This window comes from Nomia melanderi, chromosome 11 (genome assembly GCF_051020985.1).
Source record: "Nomia melanderi isolate GNS246 chromosome 11, iyNomMela1, whole genome shotgun sequence".
NCBI lineage: Eukaryota > Metazoa > Arthropoda > Insecta > Hymenoptera > Halictidae > Nomia > Nomia melanderi.
This window is the reverse complement of record NC_135009.1, coordinates 12,840,617-12,858,029: the sequence shown is the minus strand read 5'-3', so window position 1 is coordinate 12,858,029 and position 17,413 is coordinate 12,840,617. Positions and strand designations below refer to the sequence as shown.

Genomic DNA, 17,413 nt, shown 5'->3' with positions numbered 1-17,413 from the left:
GCGCAACCGACGCTGTGTATGAATAGATGCAGCAGCGTGTTACCGCCGCGTCGCAAATGAACGCTGCCGCCCGCCGCTGCATTCTCCGCTTCTCGTCTTTCCTGCCCGCCTGCCGCCCATCCATCCGTCCGCTCCTCTGTCCTACCTTCTTCCTCGTAAATGCCTTTACCTTCGCTCCCTCTTCTTCTCTCTCTCTCTTTCTCTTCTTCTCTTCACCCTTTTTTCCTCTCCGTCGCTGTTTGTTGGAATCGTTACAGCCCGCGGTGCTCGTATCGCTTCTCTGCGACGCGTGTCTGCCATAATGGCGTTGGCCCGTCACAGACGCCAGTTATAGCCAGATGAACGACGGGATGTATGACTAACAGTCCCTGCTATTCTTGGAGACGAATTCTCCGTTCGGAGTATGCCGCGCGAGTTGGATGTTTTGCAGTCATCGAGACGAACCGAGATGAAAAGTTATTTCGGTTGTCCGCAGGTTTCTTTCTTTTTCAGTTCTGTTCCAGTGATTCTCGTCTTCTTCGTTGGCTGGGGCTGCTTCTCCGTGTATCCAGGGTTCACGGGAGACATCGACATCCTCCATTTTGGATAATGCGGATCCACGCGAGCGAGGGTTACGCGGAGAGGCAGAATAATCGCGGTTCGGAGCGCAAACGCGAGGATGAGCAGAGATGCTCTCCCCGGGCGGCGGACCAATCGGCAACCGAGGATGCTCCCCTCGGTCCAATCGGGACCTCCGGATAGCTCCGGGGCACGTGCACACACACGCAGCCTGAATATCCTGAAGAGCCGAGGGACACGGACCCGGGAACGCGCGGAGGACGGATCCGATGAGCGAGGGAGGCATCCACACGAGTGGGAAGATCACCGACCAATGGGGAGACCCGTTGTGGGAGATAACGATGGGTCGAGTTATAGCAGAGCGAGGGGCAGAGTGAGACCACGGAGAGGCGAGCCGGGTGGGAGAAGATAGCAACTGACTTTTGCGCCAATCGTGCTCCGAATCAGCCGACGCAGAAGACAGCGACGCGATGGAGGATCCTTTGATTCTCCTAACTGCTTTGGAAGCTTCATCAACTTGACGGGTTAATCGCGAGGAAGATCAAGGAACGAATTGTTTTTACAATAAAGAGAGAATGTAAAAATGCTACGGTAGGGTACAACAACGATAAATCCTAAGACGAATGAAGCTACTTCGTCAAAACCGTTTAAGCGCAAACATGGCGGATGATATCGCAACGAAAACTTATCTTTGCCGTTAACAATGTCGAAACTAGTGAATAGTTTATTAGATGTCGCGTGATTCGGTTCCAGGTTTCGTTTGACGTGTAGCAACGACAAACGGAGCGGCGCCGCCGTGAAAGCCGAACGCCCGCGAATCTTTCTTTTCGAAGTTCGAGAACAAAGCACGACGGAATTTCTAGAAATAATTGGGCTCGATTACGGAACTTCTGGTAGAAAGATGAAAGGACCGTTTGATCCAGACACGCGCCAGCTACACATTTAGTAAAACGCGTAGAGCCGTGGGAGGTTGCATTCGTCGATGCGTTTTCCCAGGCTTGCAACACAGGCCGGGCTTTACACAGAACTGTTCTCTTTCCCTCTGTCTCCCTCTTCGTCGTCGTCGTCGTCGTCGTCGTTGCCGTCGTCGTCGTCGTCGTCGTCGTCGACGTCGTCGTCGTGGTAGTCGTCGTCTCTCGGAGCATAGGGTGGTATTGAGGATGAGGTGGGATGGAAGACGAGGTGCGCGCGGCTCCTCCTCGGAGGATCAATAGAGACAGGGAGACGAGACCTCTTTCCCTCCCTTCCGCGCCTCCTCCTGCTCGCTCTCGTCTCTGCTCTCATCCCTCCATAGCAGCACCCTCGAGAATAACCCCTCCCGCTTCTCTGCAGCGTCTCGACATCCCGGTATCCTCCGCCTATTCCCTTGCTTCGGTGAACCTCTGCCACCCTGCCGTCATCGCTCGACCGACGTCGAAGATCGGGGGATGAAAGGGAACAACAAGCGAGAAAAAAATGGAGGATGAGCGCCGGTAAACGAGAACGTCATCCGCGTTCGATTTCACGGGAACGTTACGTCCGTTCCGTTGCAGGAAAGTGGAAACTGTGCGACTATCGAGAACACGGTATTTACAGGTATCGTTTACGAGGCAGTGCGCTGTCGCATTCAGCCTTCGGGCGGGAAGATGGCGTAAAATATTCTTGAAAATGGAACGGTGGCTCTCGGGCTCGTGTATCTGTGCCGTAAAAACGGGTCGAATTTACGTTGGGCGGGCTTTAATATTCTCCAGGTTGAAGGCACTCTCCAGCCCCGGAGGAAGAAGAAAAAAAAAACAAAGAGGAGGCGGGGGAGGAAAAATAAAACGTTGCCGCTTTCAGAAGACTTCATAGAATCCAAGGAAAAATGCGAAGGAGTAGGCTTAATGTTGCGTGGCCGGGATGCAAGGGGTTCCTGTCGGAGGTCTGGGCTGTTCGGGTGGGTCGGACAGAGACGGGGTCGCAGAGGAGGGGATGAAGAAGGACAGGGTGGAGAAAGCCGGAGTCGCGGAGGCTTGTGGGTAATGTTGCGTGATGAGACGCCTCGCGGATTCATCGAGGAGAGGAGAGGAGAAAAAGGAGAAAGGGTGGGAAGGGAAGAGAAAGAAAGACAGAAACGCAGAAGCAGGCACTGCTCTAATTCTAAAGAGCACTCTCGTCGGACTCTCTGCCCGCTTCCTTCTCTTTCTTCGCGGTTTCTCTCGTCTTTCTCGCTTTTCCGATCCTGCGGAACGGGCTCCGCAGCGCGCGACGAAAATTCACCGGGCCACCGGTAGCCGTGTCATGGGGATGAAAAACGCATTTTCTTCGTCCTCTCTTCCCTTTTGCTTTCATCCCTCATCTCCTGGCCGCCGCGTCCCTTCCTCCTCGCCAGTCGAGCCCCCGTTTTCGTCTCTTTGCTCCGCTTAGACGCGAATGGAAGTACTGGGAAAACGATTCCACCGGATTCCGAGGCGCTTTTGTTCGACGAGCTTTTAATGCCCGTGCGCGCTACCGTGGAATAGCTATCGGATACACCGAACTTCCCGAATAAAGAAACGAAAAGGGAACTTCACCGGCAGCCGCGCTTTGCTACCGCGGTCGCCGACAGAAAAATCCGGGAAGAGTTCCGCGACAGTGGAAATAATTGATCCCCGTGCATCGAACGACCAGAGGGGGAAACGGGGGAATTAAAAACGAAAACGGCGAAGCGAGCGATTATAGGTGTTTGCTCCGGTTGGCAGACTTGTTGGTGCCTTCCAGCCGTAGGAAGCATGGTCTGAGGGAGGTGGATCGAGGGTGGGCTACCTCGGCTGTGATTAATTTGAATCAGCAAATGCCTTCGAGGGTTTACACTGACTGAACTGAAGGCACTGCCATGCCGGTAATATGCTACGGTCGAGAAGCGGAGTCGGGAGAGCGATAGAGAAACAGAGAGAGAGAGAGAGAGAGAGAGAGAAAGAGAGAGTGCGAGAGGGAAGAAGGAAGGCGGACGGAACCGTGAGCAAGGGAGGGAGTCTATGGATATGTTCACAAGGGAAGGAAACATCCCCCGCACAAACCGCAACGAAAAGCCAACGGCAGCCACGAAACAACCCCCTGCTGCCTCTCTTCGGGGACGATGCATGTATACAAGGGGGAGTGAAAGGGAGGAGGGGACCGAGGGAGGCGGAGGATGAACAGAAACGGGGAGAGAAGGACCGTGGAGGGTGGAACCGATGGAGGCGAAGACAGAACAGGACCAGAAGCGCGGAGGGTGGAAGACCGTCTTAAATCACGTCTCTCTCACTCTACTTATCAAACTCGGTTTCACTGGCGCGAGCTTCCAAATAGCAACCCCCCAATGTCGGGACAGCGATAAACCGATTCCTGCTCGCGAAATTTGATTAGAAACCGTTAGAATCGCGTTAGCCCCGTGACCCGCGGCGCATTACAATCCCGCGCTCTATAATTGTTGGTTACGGATCTTGAAAAATCAGCTCGTTATTGTCGGCGAAGGAGGCGTTCCCCGCGCGGCGCAGCAGCCTTGACGGCTCGAGAGGGATTTTACGATCAACAGGGCACCGTCTAACGAGCCCGGACACGTATGATAATGACCGCCGCTAGGAAAGATTGAATTCTGTTTTGAAAACACGAACCGTGAAATTCGATACGCGGCCGTTTTATTATCCGGCGCGGACAGTCTTGCTGGAACAAGGCCGGCCTTTGACGAATTTATCGTCCGGGGGAGGCTGTAACGCGGAAGCAACGAACGGAATCGGCAATTTCAGCCAATCGATTTTCACCGGGAGGCCAGAGGCACACATTAAGGGGGAGTATTTACACGGAACGCTACAACGTTACCCCCGTTGTTAGCGACGGATCAAGCAAAAAAAAAGGCGCACGTAAAAAAGAGGCGGGAGGGCGGGACGAAAAAAAGAATCCGGCGAAACGCGGGAACCGGTGCACGGGAAATTTCTCTCGCCGGCGAAGAAAAAGAATCGGAAACATATTAACGATGACGACTGGGGCTCGCGTTAAACTGGAACATGAAGCAAGGTTTTGACACGAAATTCTTTTTTCTCTTCCTCCGGCGAGTTTCGAAAGCTTCGCAGGGCAGCAGTTAACGAATTTAAAAGGACAAAATCTGCCCTGACCGGCGACCCGACAACCGATCTTTCGCGGAGAATCATTCCCCGCGATCCATCCTCCTCTCTAACGTACAACAAACGTGGCTTGTGCAGACTGCAGAAAAATTCTCGGGATAGCTACTAGGGTACACGTTCGAGTTTGCTCTAGACGAGAAACGTTGCATCGATCTGTCGCTGTGACGGACGACGTTCCCCAGCATCGACGGATCGCGGTGGTACTCGCGGATGTTAATATGACAAAAAACGGGGCAAACAGTTGGAGGAAGTAATAAACGGGCATGGATTCGTCCCTGGCTCCGGCAAGGGTGTCGGCAGACCCAGTGCGGCTCGAATGTACCCCCCTTGGGCTTCCAATTACTCGCGTTTAGTTGCGTTTTTCCGCTCGAATGCCCTCTCTATGATACACTCGCACACTCGACCCGCGCTTGGCTTTTAGTTACCCAAACCCACTTACCAACACGCGCGCCCGCGGAGCGTACACCTGATACGAGCGTACGTGTGCGTCTGTGTTGGCCGCGGAGCAGCCGCACACGCACGGCCGCGACGCGAGCGTCGGCTACGGGCTCGGTAATATGACAAGGGGTAACGATTGACTGACTGGGTGCCACGCCAAGGATTACCAATCAAATTCTCGTTACAAAGCTCGCCTCGGCTGCGCGGGGATAACCTTTAAATACCGACGCGAGAAGCTGCTCGTCGATTCGATCTCGAGCCCAACGATCCGGACTAAGTTTTTTAGATTACCTTTCTAGAATGTTTCAGACTGTTCTAGTGACTTTGGAGATTTTGTGAGTAACGATTTTAGGTGGTGATGGAATCACAGTAGAACCTTGGTTATTTGAATTAATGGGAAGAAATATGGTCCGGACAATGAAATAGCGAAGGGAATGATAAACATCACTGGTTCGTATAATCGAGATTCTATTGTATATAATTTTTCGTTGAGACTGTACAAGATGGAGTCGATACGTGATGCTTGTTATTCTACTGACTCGATGGAAGTGCTTTTGTAGTTATTAGTATCGTATCGTGGTACTACATGCATGAAAAACTTGTTGAATCTATTAATTTGAGTTCAATTTTAATTCGTAGAGGTGTTTCTGATGATTGAGTATCTTAGAGTGTGATTTTTGGAACGTAGGAGTTTGAATCGGCTGTATTTAGTAATGTAATGATGATCAAGTTTAATGTATTCGAAGTTGTTTGAGGTAGATTAACATAACCTCACATTCGTTTTTTTTGTTGAACGTGATGATGGTTGAGAGGAAACATTATACTGAACGTGGGACTTGGTGAATATAATGGGATACAAAGTTGTACGTGGAAGTATGGATAAAAAGAAAATGGCTAATGTTTGGCATTGAGAAAGGCTACGTTACCTTCATTTCGTACACCACGAAACATTGACTTTTAACAACAATGGAACTGCTTCTCCAGAGATGTCTGCTTCGTTCACCGGTTGGTATGCAAATCATGCGTTTTGCAATCACAAAGAACTAATTAAACTTATTACAAAACTTTCCTCTAAACGAGCACACGCGTGCACAGGCAGTTAGCGCGCGAATGTTATAAACGCGTGATCACTGCGCATCTTTCACTACGTGTATCAGTAAGCATCTAATCGCATTAATTATAATTAATTAAAATCCTCTGACCTTTGAATGATGTTCCTTAAATCAATCAAATATATTGACTAACGCCTCGACGCTATTATATTCATTATTATTCCATCAAATGTTTGAAATTTCAAATATTTAATCACCTTATTGATTCACGTATTGATCCGCCCTCGGCGAAACAATCGAATATCCCGCCCGTGCTTCGCTCTTCATAAAACAACCAAATTCCATTAGAATTTTAATTGTAACATTCTAATAATGGTGAAAAGTGTGTCGGCTAATCTCAGTGGTCATTTTCCACGTGAATTCGCGTAGTGCGGTTCGAACGAGAAAGAAAACAGATAAAACGTGATTCGCTCGGCGGCTGCGCGAGTAACGGGCAATTGTCATCTATCTTTGAAAGTAAGGTTAGAATACATTGCGTTACGTTAAACTATTAATTATGATCGACAACAATTAACAACAATTAATTGTACTGCACGAAACATTTTCTCATTGTATTTAATATTTTCAAGCACGTTTATTAACAACAAAACAATAGATCGTTTTGAATGTTTCAATGACGATCCGAAACAAAATCATTCTCATTTACGAGACAGTTGCGTCGGCAGCGCGAGGCAGATGCAAGCTCGAAATAATGTCTGTAAAAATCAATGACACGGTGGCATATGCCGATCCTCCATCACAGTCGTCGCAGCCGATGCTGTAGAGCGGCACGTTAAAATAAATCTCGCCGTAGTAACGGTCAGATAGCGGCTCGTCCGGTATGCGAGACGCGATAGAAAAATAACGTACAAACGATAAATACGTAATTCGCCCCTGCCATCCGGCCGTGGTAATAATATAATAACAAAATATATTGTCTTGACCTGAAACGTAACGAGTCACGCCACGGCTCTCTGTCCGCCATATTGAACGCGCATAATTTGTACGGCGAAATAACTGAAAACGCTGCGCCGTAATGTCATGCAGGCCACGGGGTGAGTCCGTGGTTAGGTCAACCGATTTGTCGTCGAACACGGCGATCCTTATCGTTCGAAGTTTCCGTTCGATCGCGGACGCATCGACCACCCTCGCCGGGAACCCCGATAGATCCTAAATCCAGCGCGAAACACGCGTCGCTTTTCACTGATAAGCGTAGCCTATCGCCTCCATCACCCTTGTTTGTTCGGACTAAATACCGGCTGGAACAGATTTATTAATACACCGTGGTAAAGGTCACTTCGCGCATCTTGTTAGTCGTTCTGATTTCATTTCGACCGTTTGACTCTGGTTCGGTAGTGTTCTAGACTGAATAGCCAGGATCGTAGAACGATATTCGATCGAATGTTCTCAACGAGAAATACGAAACGATGTTAACGTTAGGAAGATTTATTGTATCGCAATCATTGTTTCACGCGTTCGAGCGATTTCCTTTTCTATCGAAGGAATCGACTCGCTTAGACTCGCGGCGGCCGCGTTGGCGCACCGGATGGAAATAACTTGGCGACGCTTTCGTTAGATTAACGAAGGAAAACGACGCAATTACTCTGCAAGACAGTGGCGCGGTCGTTTCGCGATTTTGCAGGCACGCCGTGTTCTCAAGGATCCGGGATAACGAGTTAATTTAAATACGAAACATCAAAAGCTTTTAATCTTTGCACGGCTTAGTCAGCCGGGCAACCTACTTTTTTTGCCGCTGATACACGCCACCCTCATTCATATACATTGTAACGCGAATATCCAGCGCGTATATCTGCGCGATTATTGAACAATCAGATACGTTAACGACAGAATGAAAACGGTGCTTAATTCGAGCGAAAATCACCGGCCGCCGATCCGCGGCTGATATTTTCGCTCGTATTCTCCTTTAAGAGCTGCCCTCGGGTTCCTTCTGTTTCGTGCCGGTTATCCCCGTATAAATTCCCTTTCTCATCGCGATCGCTCGGAAAACCGTGCATCGATAGCGGTTTTAACGCGCGGATACGTTCGCTACACGCGGTCCGCGCGTAAAGGGAACGGAACGCGGCGAGAGAGGAGAGAGAGAGAAGAAAAAGGAGTAGCGGAGAGAACGGAAGAACGTGCGTGCGCTTCGCGGGTGCCCCGGACACATGTTCCCTAAAGGAATTGTGTAAACTCCGGTTAACTGTGCAAAGGCGATCGGGAACATTTATGATATTTTTTTTTCGCTTTGCTTTGCTTTGCGGTCGCGGACTGGCTGCGATACAGGGTCTCCCGTACAGGTCGGTTCGCATGTCTCGACGAGGCGGTCTCCGTGGTCACATCAGTCTCCGAGCATGCGAGGGCCCTCGAGCTAAATCCCCGTAATATACACACAGGGGCAACGTCGAGGTACTATCGCGGCATTATACAGACATACCTATATCCCAGCCCGATGACTGCTGATATGACATGCGACCGTCTTAGATATAGGCTGCACGACATGCCTCGCTCTCCTTCTCCCTCCATCGTCCGGCGGTCCCCTCCCACCACGTAACGCGACCCTTTCCCCTCGTTTCTCACCCTACCTGTAATCCACCATCGGCTTTGGAAAACGCTTGACATGGACGACGCGTAATCGGCTCGCGACCGCCTCGAACGTAGTACCGGCGAGGCTTTTATCGCGGCTGTTCGACTCTATCTTTTCGAATAAACCTTGCCCCGGATGACTTCTCCGATCCCCGTATAAATATAACGCGGGTGAATTAAATTAACGCCCTGTATTCTGCTGGCCGCCCGCGCCGCGCCGCCCGGTATATCAGGCTCTTCGTATCTCCCGTATTAAAATGCGACGTGCTTCCTTGCTTTCTCAGCAATTATTGCCGGTACTTTAGCGCAAGGCAAATGCGATTCGATTCGTCTTGCTCGCGGCCGCTATCCCGCCGTCGATCTGCATAGCGGTGCGTCACGCACTCGAATAAAAAAAAACGGAATGAAAAAAGGGAAAAGGGAAAAAGTTATGTACTCAAGGTGCGCTCGGTGCTCCTGCGTTAATGGATGTTAAGAGTAAAAGCTCATTCTTCTTACTCAAAGATACTTTTAAGATAGTCCGCTCGCGCACACGCATGGAAAACATTATTTCATAATCTGTGCCCCAGGTCGCCGGCGTACTAATAATACATCGATGAATTACCGCTGGCGATTGCCGCGCGACTGAACGCGACTCCTGAAACATTTGGCTAATTGAAAAACACGTCTGGACGAGTGCTACCGATATGATAACGGGGTGTGCAATCGTCGGCGGCGCGAGGAAAAAACGGCGCGGAATTTCGCGATGAATATGCAGAGGGTCGCGCGGTGAGACTTTTAAGCATAGGAACGATGGACAAGGATTCGGGAGTTTCACGCTTCCGCGAAGTCGTAGCGGACCGGAAAACAGGCGGATGTAAAAGCTGCTGTAAACTCCCTCCCTTGCAATCTTCGCCAGGTAATGTCTCAAGCGGTATCGATTAGCAGTGGAAGAAAGTGGAGTCGTTGAAAAAGCGCTATAGAATTCACTCGACGTTCGTACAGCCAGCGAGAACAGCTTCAGAATTTTCTGCATCTTCCGAACCGATCCGTCCTATCGTTCTCCGATCCCTATTTCGTCGAACCTTAAGGTTACCGATTTCTCTCGGAGAGGGTGGAAAAAGGAATTCCATTCGTCCGTCCGATACCTCCCGACGCGAAGAACCGTGCCGGCCGGTAATAAGGAAAACAGCGTCGAGATCGTTAATTACACTCGCAAAGATTCATCCAAGGAGGACGATGGGGGGTGTAGCCGGGTGGTCGCGCGCAAGGAGTCGAGTCCGCAAGCCAAAGAGTAACCGAACGCTCGTTCCTTGCGGATCGATAAGGGTGGTAGGGCGGATTGGCCTTTTAGCTAAGGGTCGAGAAGGAAGGCGAGTGGTTTTTATAGCCAGCGAAAGGACAGGGAGGGTCCTTGGATCCTCGGGTGCCTTACTCGACCAGAGTATCCCTAATATACGTCATCCGTTAGCGGCACTTTCTGCGTCCCTCTCTCCGCCGAATCTCTCCATTCGGTCAGAAGTGGTCGAATCTACTTGCTCCGTCTCTTTATAGATTTCGAGATCCAGAGTGGCCGTGTACCACCGCCCCTCTTCGATTGCTTTCCCTTCGATATTAAGCGACACATATTTCTGCTTGTTCATACCCCGGAGCATCTGTTCCCTGTGTTTCGCTTTTCCTCCGAGTTTCGGTTCAATCTTCGCCTCTATGCATCGCTGTATTGAGGAAAAGAGAATTTATCTCGTTGCGAGGGGTGAGAACAATCGAACGAGCTAATCGCGCGTGCATGCAATCCCTACGAATTTATTCGAACCGCCTCGCGTCTCGCGCGGCGGTTATCTCTCAGACGCTGCGGCAGGTAGCGCGGTGCGCGCCGCTGAAAAGAACTGTTGCACCTTCGAAATATGTCCACGCGACAAGAGAAACTCGTGTCGGCTTCTACGCCACTGACAGGCACGTATTCAATTTGTGCCGGGAACGTGTGCACGTTCGCCTCGGCGCGGATATACATGTAAGCGTGCATGTCCCTCCGTTCCACCCTCGCCGTTCCTCTCGCGCTCGCCGCTCACCGACACGGGGCGCACAACACCTGCCTCGCGCGTCGCCGAGCCCCAAGCGCGCACCCACACGCTCGCGCGTGTCCCCCGCACGAAATACTATATCCATTTAAACATGGATGCTTTATGAAGTTACACATATCCTTCGGCTGGCTGTTGCCGCTCTCCTCCGCTCGCCTCCTTTCCCTCTTTTTCCCCTCCGCCACCCCCGCGCGCACTCTCGCGTCGCTTGCGTTTTTATGCGTGCACAAACGCGGGTGGAGCACGTGCACCGGGAAACAAAGAAAGGTCTCGTGGAAGAAGGAGGCGTCGCTGGGGCGAAAGGCAGAGAACGAGGAGTGGCGGAGGCGGGAAGGAAGAAAGCGAGAGTCGCGGAGAAACGCGGAGAGAAGGTGACTCGGAGAACGCAAAAGGGGGGAAAAAGGTAAAGGAGAACGAAATGGAACGCCGGGACGGTGTAGAAGTCTTCTCGGTTTGTGTGCGAGGCGGCCGCCTCCGAGAAGGGAGCGAACGTGGAAACGAAGAAGGCGGAGATCGTCGCGCAAAGGGAAAAAGTTTGCGCGACTTTCTTAGCAACGAGCTTCGGATGCGGCTGATTCACGAGCATGCCGGAAATTCAACCTGAATCGTTAAACGTTCGCTCTTTAAAAGCAGAATAAACGAAATACGATCGGAAAGAAACGCTCGGCGGAGGTGTAAGCTTCTCGCCGAACGGTTCCGCGCGTTCGTTCCCGGCGAAACTCAGCGTGGCAGTCTTTCACGATTTGCCGAGATGAAAATAAACGCCGGACCATATTGGCGGGCGGCTCGCGCCGCGACACGTCGCGATATTTCCGCGGCGAGAGCGCGCCTCGTGTGTCACGAACGATTCGAAACCCTAGATCTCCGAGCGGACCGTCGCCAATAAGCGGATCGAGCGACTCGCACGTAGTTCTCATTAAAATAATGGCTACTTGCAGTACGAACGGCCCGTCCCGCGTCCATATAATTGTACCGTTGAACCCCGGAGTGGCCGTTCAAACTATTCCACTTAAAATAAAGTTGACCGTCCGTCCGTTCTCGTCGGCTTTTTCCCTCCCCAACTGGAAAGAAATCGCACGGGCTCTGGAAACTTCGCGCGGCTACCGAGGAATTAAAATACCGACGGTTCGGAGTCCGAGTGCTCGGTTCCCGAGTCCGTCAGGATCGCGCGTCGCGGGATTCACGCTGTGGAACGGACGAAACGAACGGACGCGCGATTTTCCCGATTATCGCACGCGTTCGACCGAGCCGATCTGTTTCCTCGCTCGAGCGTGCCGCAAACCGCGTACCGATGGGAAACGCGCGTGAGCAAAAAGTCGGGAAAAACGTCGAAAAGGGAGAAGAGGCGCCGATCCCAGCTTCGAAAGGGCGAAGGAGCAGGGCGGAGCTGCGCTGGGAAGGGTGCGCGGGCGCGTTTCACGGCGAACCACCATCCGTGGGGTCGGAGGTCGCGTTCAGGTGCGACGAAGACGGAGAAGAGGGGCGCCTAGTCGAGCGAACGCGCCCAGAAATGCAAAGTCGAAGTGTCGGTGCGAAGCGAGTTGCCAGCCAAGCCTCGAACTCGACGCGCCGGGATTCGGCTCGCATTTCCTCCGGCGATTTCCATTTTCCCGCGAATGTGTCGCGCGCGGTACGCCTTCCCTTCGTCGTCTATCACACGACGGACGCCTCCCGACGCCGCTCGGGAGCCGGTCACCCGGCGGAATCGAGGCAGCCGCCGCATTTCGTGTAATTGATCCTGGGGAACGATTCGCGGATCGATCGATCCTCGCGCGACAACTTTGGGCCGGGCTAAGGGTGCGACCAGTGCCGCGGAAGTGTGACTACCCTGCCGTCGATCGCTGTATCGATCCAGGCTCATTCGCCGCCACGTGTTTTCGGCAACGTGGTTCGATTCCTGGCAGTCGAACGATTCCGCGAATAATTTCGCTCGAAGCATTTTTCCGAGCCGTCCCGGCGAGACGTGGGGCTTCCCCCGATGACCCCGGATGTTGCGCAACGGCGCGGACGATTTGAAAGTTGAACTTGAGGAACGGCCAGAGACATAACCAATTTATCGGACAAGAATGTTTATAATCAGTGCACACGTTAGATACTTCGTATCGAGCCGGTACAGACTACACGTCAGCAACAAGAAGCGATAAGGGCCCGGCACAGAGGGACAAAGTTGTGAATCAGTGATCCGCGCCGTCAGCGAAAGAGATCGAACGCGGTGAACACCTGTTCCTTACCAACACACGTCGACGCTCGTTCGAGCATACGTGGTCGCAATTGAAATCACGAGCGACGAACGCGCGCTTGGGGGTGTTGGTCAGCCATTCCAGGCCAGACTAAATTCGCTCGCGGTTTATCTCCGTTTGCAACGGTAGCGCTTCGAAAAATGATACACGGAGCCTTGGAATTGCCGGCTGAATGTAAACTCGATCGAGGACCAACGAACACCGGGACGAGTTATTTGAAATGCTGAAGCGGGTCCGGGCCGTCCGTTATCGAGGCGTGTAACGTAGCGGCGCACGAACTCTGCTCGCAAACATTGATAATCGGATCCAAACAAGATCGACCAATTTGGACACGCTCGAAATCTGCTTGGGAGGTCCGGCGCCGGTCCGTTTCGTATCATCCATTTACAATCACCCGTAATAGGGTGATCTCTCAGTCGATCTAAGTGTCCATCTCACTCTAAACTCCTCGTACCACGAGGAATCGAAGCCTTATCATCCTGCGACGATAGGATTCGCGAGTGTAGCCCGGTGGTCGACGGAGGTTTCGATAGGAGAGGAGCCCGGGAGCGAAGAAACGAGAGGTTGCGCTCTCGTAGGAAGAGAGGAACGCGGCGGAGAGACAGCGGCTGATCATTGGTGGACAGCGGAGTCGGATCGCCTAGGTGGTGGGGAAGCCACCAGGTCGACTCGGCAGGTGGGGAAGGCCAAGAGGCAGAAGGTGGAGAGAAGGCGGAGGTGGAGGCGAAGTAGTCGTAGTAGTAGAGTAACACGAAGCAACAGCGAAGAGGAGAAAGAGGAGAAAGAAGGGGGTGGAAGAAGCGGTGGTGTAACCGGCAGAGTTGGCGGCGAAGGGTGGAGAGAAGGAGAAAGAGAGAAAGAGAAGGAGATAGAGATCGCTGGCGAGAGTAGGAACGAGCGAGGCTGCAAGAGGGTGGAGAGGGTGAGAAAAGGTGAAGGAGGGAGGCAAAGAGAGAGACGGACGAGGAGAGAAAGAGGGAGAGGAAAAGAGAGAGAGACAGCGAAAAAGAGAGAGATTGGAGGGAGTGGAAAAGGAGGAGAGGGAGAGTGCCGCGGGGGTGGAGGACAAGGTGGCGGAGAAGGAGGAGACGCGGAGGACAGGAGAAGCCTCCACTGTCGGAGGACAGATCCCGCACGTCAGGATCCCAGTTGGACGGGCTGACGGTGCCGTCGGATTACGGAGGGAACCAAGGGACCCGGTGTACCGGAACCCGCGCGTGTCGGAATGGACTCTCTTCGCGTGCCCTCCACGGTGTCCTGCTCGATCGAGGACGCTCCTGTTCCGTCATCCCATGATTGATCCGAGTGAAGAGGGACACGAGGGGCAAGGAAGCCTGTGCGAGACGACTCCAGGCCGGGAAGCTTCACCGTCGGCGGGGGCAGGGGGTGGGAGACAGTGAAAATAATCGAGAGGATAAAACGATCGTGCATAAACTCGCATGGCTCGGAGGACTGTCAGCTGCGTTCTTAAGATTAGTGTTTTGTTTTCGAATTTGCCACCCGTCGTCCAGCGATGAGATCCAAGCCGGTGGCTAGAAGATTGGCACAGGGTGAGTACGCCACCTTTTTTCACTCTCCCCCACTCTTTCTGTCTGTCTTTGTTGCTCCCACTTTTAGCGTTCGCCTAGCTGAGCGTCGTTTAAAAACGAAGGTCACCGTGCCAATGTTTGCCTGACGAATCCGTAATTAAATTTCCGAAGCTGGAAAGCACACCCGACAGCGTGTGCTACCCGGAAAATGTACGTTATATCGGGCTCGCGTTAATTATAATTAAGCGGCGGGGAGGTTGTCAGCTTCGCACTTGTTTCGGAATTCGCCCGGCGCGTTTTTCTTTTCCGCTTCGATTCGCGGAACACCTTCCCCGTAAACCGTGCACCGCGTTTCGTTCGTCGGGGTTCTATAAACGAGCGCGTGAAAAGTTTAAAGCTCACGGGCTGCCTGTACGTTATCGGGGACCGTTGGAATAATTCGAGTAGGATCCCGTTTCGTCACGCGTCTGAAAAGTGGCTTAATAAAACGGAAGACATTCGGAGCTTTTCCGCGGAACTCACTCGGCGGGGCTGTAAAAACGCGGCGTAAGGCCGTATAAAACTCATTCCCGAGATTGCCTTTTAAAACGGACCTGTGTCTTCGCTGCCGACGATTCCGCGGTAATACCTCCGGTTCTTCGGCAATCTTTATTTTCCCTAAACAGATCGCGTGACCAACGGTTAATGTTAAACACTAAAACGTACACGTACACACGCTCGCGCGTGTCCGTCCGATTTCTTCCTCCTTCGTCCGTGATTGGCGATGGTCCGATGCAACGGAGACTGGAAACTGTCGAGCGACCGAAGGCGGTAATGAACTTCGAAATTCGAGATTAAGAGAACATACTTGAGGTCGAGGGATCAAACTTTTCTCAAACTTTTCGCCGTGGGATATGCTTCTCGGCGGAGTTTGCAAAAATTTGATCGATCATGGAGGAACGACTACCCTATCGCGCTGCCGATAACATTATCACTGAGCAGTGAGCGTGTCATCGTTCATGATATCGTCGGAGCGTTCACCACGACACGGAAAGAGCGGTAGGCGGTTCTCGCGCTGGCGCACTGGCTACGTCGATATCATTTCTTCTTTCCTGTATTGTCTAGTCACTCTGCTCGTCCTCCTGCCTCCACCTCCCGGTTATCTGCTTTCAAAAGTCCCGCCCATTCTTGCCTGTCACCATGTTTGCGAGGCTTCGCCGGCCTGCAGCGAGCCGCACGCAACGCTGTTCGTCCTCTTTTCGCCACGGAAACGCACTCGAACACTCGGATTAATCTCGTTCGTCTTCGAGCGTTCGGAGTAATTACGAAAATTCGAGTCGAGTTTCCGGGGCGACGGGTGATTAAAAGAGTGCGTTCACGCGAGTTTTTCCCGTCGAAGGGCAACAATTTTCAATACTTGCCGGTGTACGGTCATGGAACATTCGACCGACAAGAACGCGGATCGATCTGCCATTGTTTGCCGGTTAACAATGCAGGATCGCTTCGCGCACAAAAGATTCGGCGGCGCAACGAGCCAACGTTAATTTATTGTTATATCGTGAATGACGCCGCGCCGCAGACTCTCCACCGGCGATTCACGGATGGGACGATAGGCGAATCGGTGGAGAACGCTGGCGCGATCGATCGATGTCTCTTCGAAGAACAATGTACTCCGACATTTGATCCCACACATTGGAGAAACAAAGCTTCCCAGCATCTGTTTCTCTTGTTTGCTCTATATTTTCAAGATCCAGTTCGAGCGTCAGCATGTTAACGAAAAATTCGATCGCCCAATGAAAGTTAGCAAGTAAAACGAAAAGATGAGAATCGCTTGGAACGTGCATAGGATACTGGTCCCGATTCCAGCACAGATTTGTCAAGGACCAAGGTTCGCCCGTTGGATGATTTATATCGTGCCCGCGATTTATAATAAAGCTTCCCACGGTCTGCCACGCACCGACGCCGACGTTGACGGCGACGGGCACTCTGAAGGGATCTAGTAATCTGTAAGACAAAATCCGTTAACGCTTGACTCACGAGTCGGGGAAACAATAGACCATCCATCCACGAACTCACCCTCCGTCCTCGTCGAGACACGGAGGGAAAAGAGGCGGAAAAAGAGGGAGGACTCGGGGGCTGTACGAGGACAATTGAGTACTCACGACGCGCTTTTGCCCCGGCGGATCGCGTTAAATGCAACTTCCAGTCGGCGGTTTCGCGTCCGTGAGAATCGCGAACGACGAGCACCGTTCGGAATTAAATTCGACGGCCGAGGGGTGGGGAGAAAAAAAGTTTTCCGTTACGTATTCAACGCGGAACCGCGCGCGGACTATCAATTTCCCCCCACGGTCCCGTCAGACAATATCGAGCCGCTGCCTGCACGTCGCGCGGGGCATTGTGGGCCAGGGGGCAGACAGGAAATTTCGTGAAACTGATAGGAAACAGATCGAGGGAAGAAGGACACAGATCGGTCTCGGGGCAAACCGCAGGAATAATCGCGGAATCCACCTACAACGAGTTTCAAAGGCGCATCATCCCATTGAGGGTTGCGTCTAGCCGCGGCACCGGAAGTCGTATCCGAGAGGAGACAAAGCCAAAGAAACATACGCGCTGAGCGCCGCGTGGGCCGCGGGCACCGGGGGGGAGAGGTTCTGTTTCATCGGTGCTTTTGTCTCGCATCCTGAGAGGGTACGATTGAATAAGGAGCTTGAATAGATCGGATGATCCTAAGGTAGGTCAGTCCATTCTCGTCTTGCGGGAGACTCCTGCTACCTCCGATCCCACCTCTTCTTCTTCTTCTTCTTCTTCTTCTTCTTCTTCGTCTCGAAACGTTCCCCA

The 17,413-nt window shown here is 52.3% G+C and overlaps 1 protein-coding gene across 1 annotated transcript in view; it reads left to right on the top strand.

Annotated features, from left to right (window-relative positions):
• Positions 1-13,822: 13,822 nt before the first annotated feature.
• LOC116430705 (transcription factor hamlet) overlaps positions 13,823-17,413 on the top strand; it is a 63,764-nt gene continuing 60,173 nt past the window's right edge. The window contains exon 1 of the mRNA XM_076372359.1: positions 13,823-14,617. Within this exon, the coding sequence (XP_076228474.1) occupies positions 14,581-14,617 (37 nt within the window). The 5' untranslated portion in view covers positions 13,823-14,580. The remainder of the gene's footprint in view (positions 14,618-17,413) is intronic.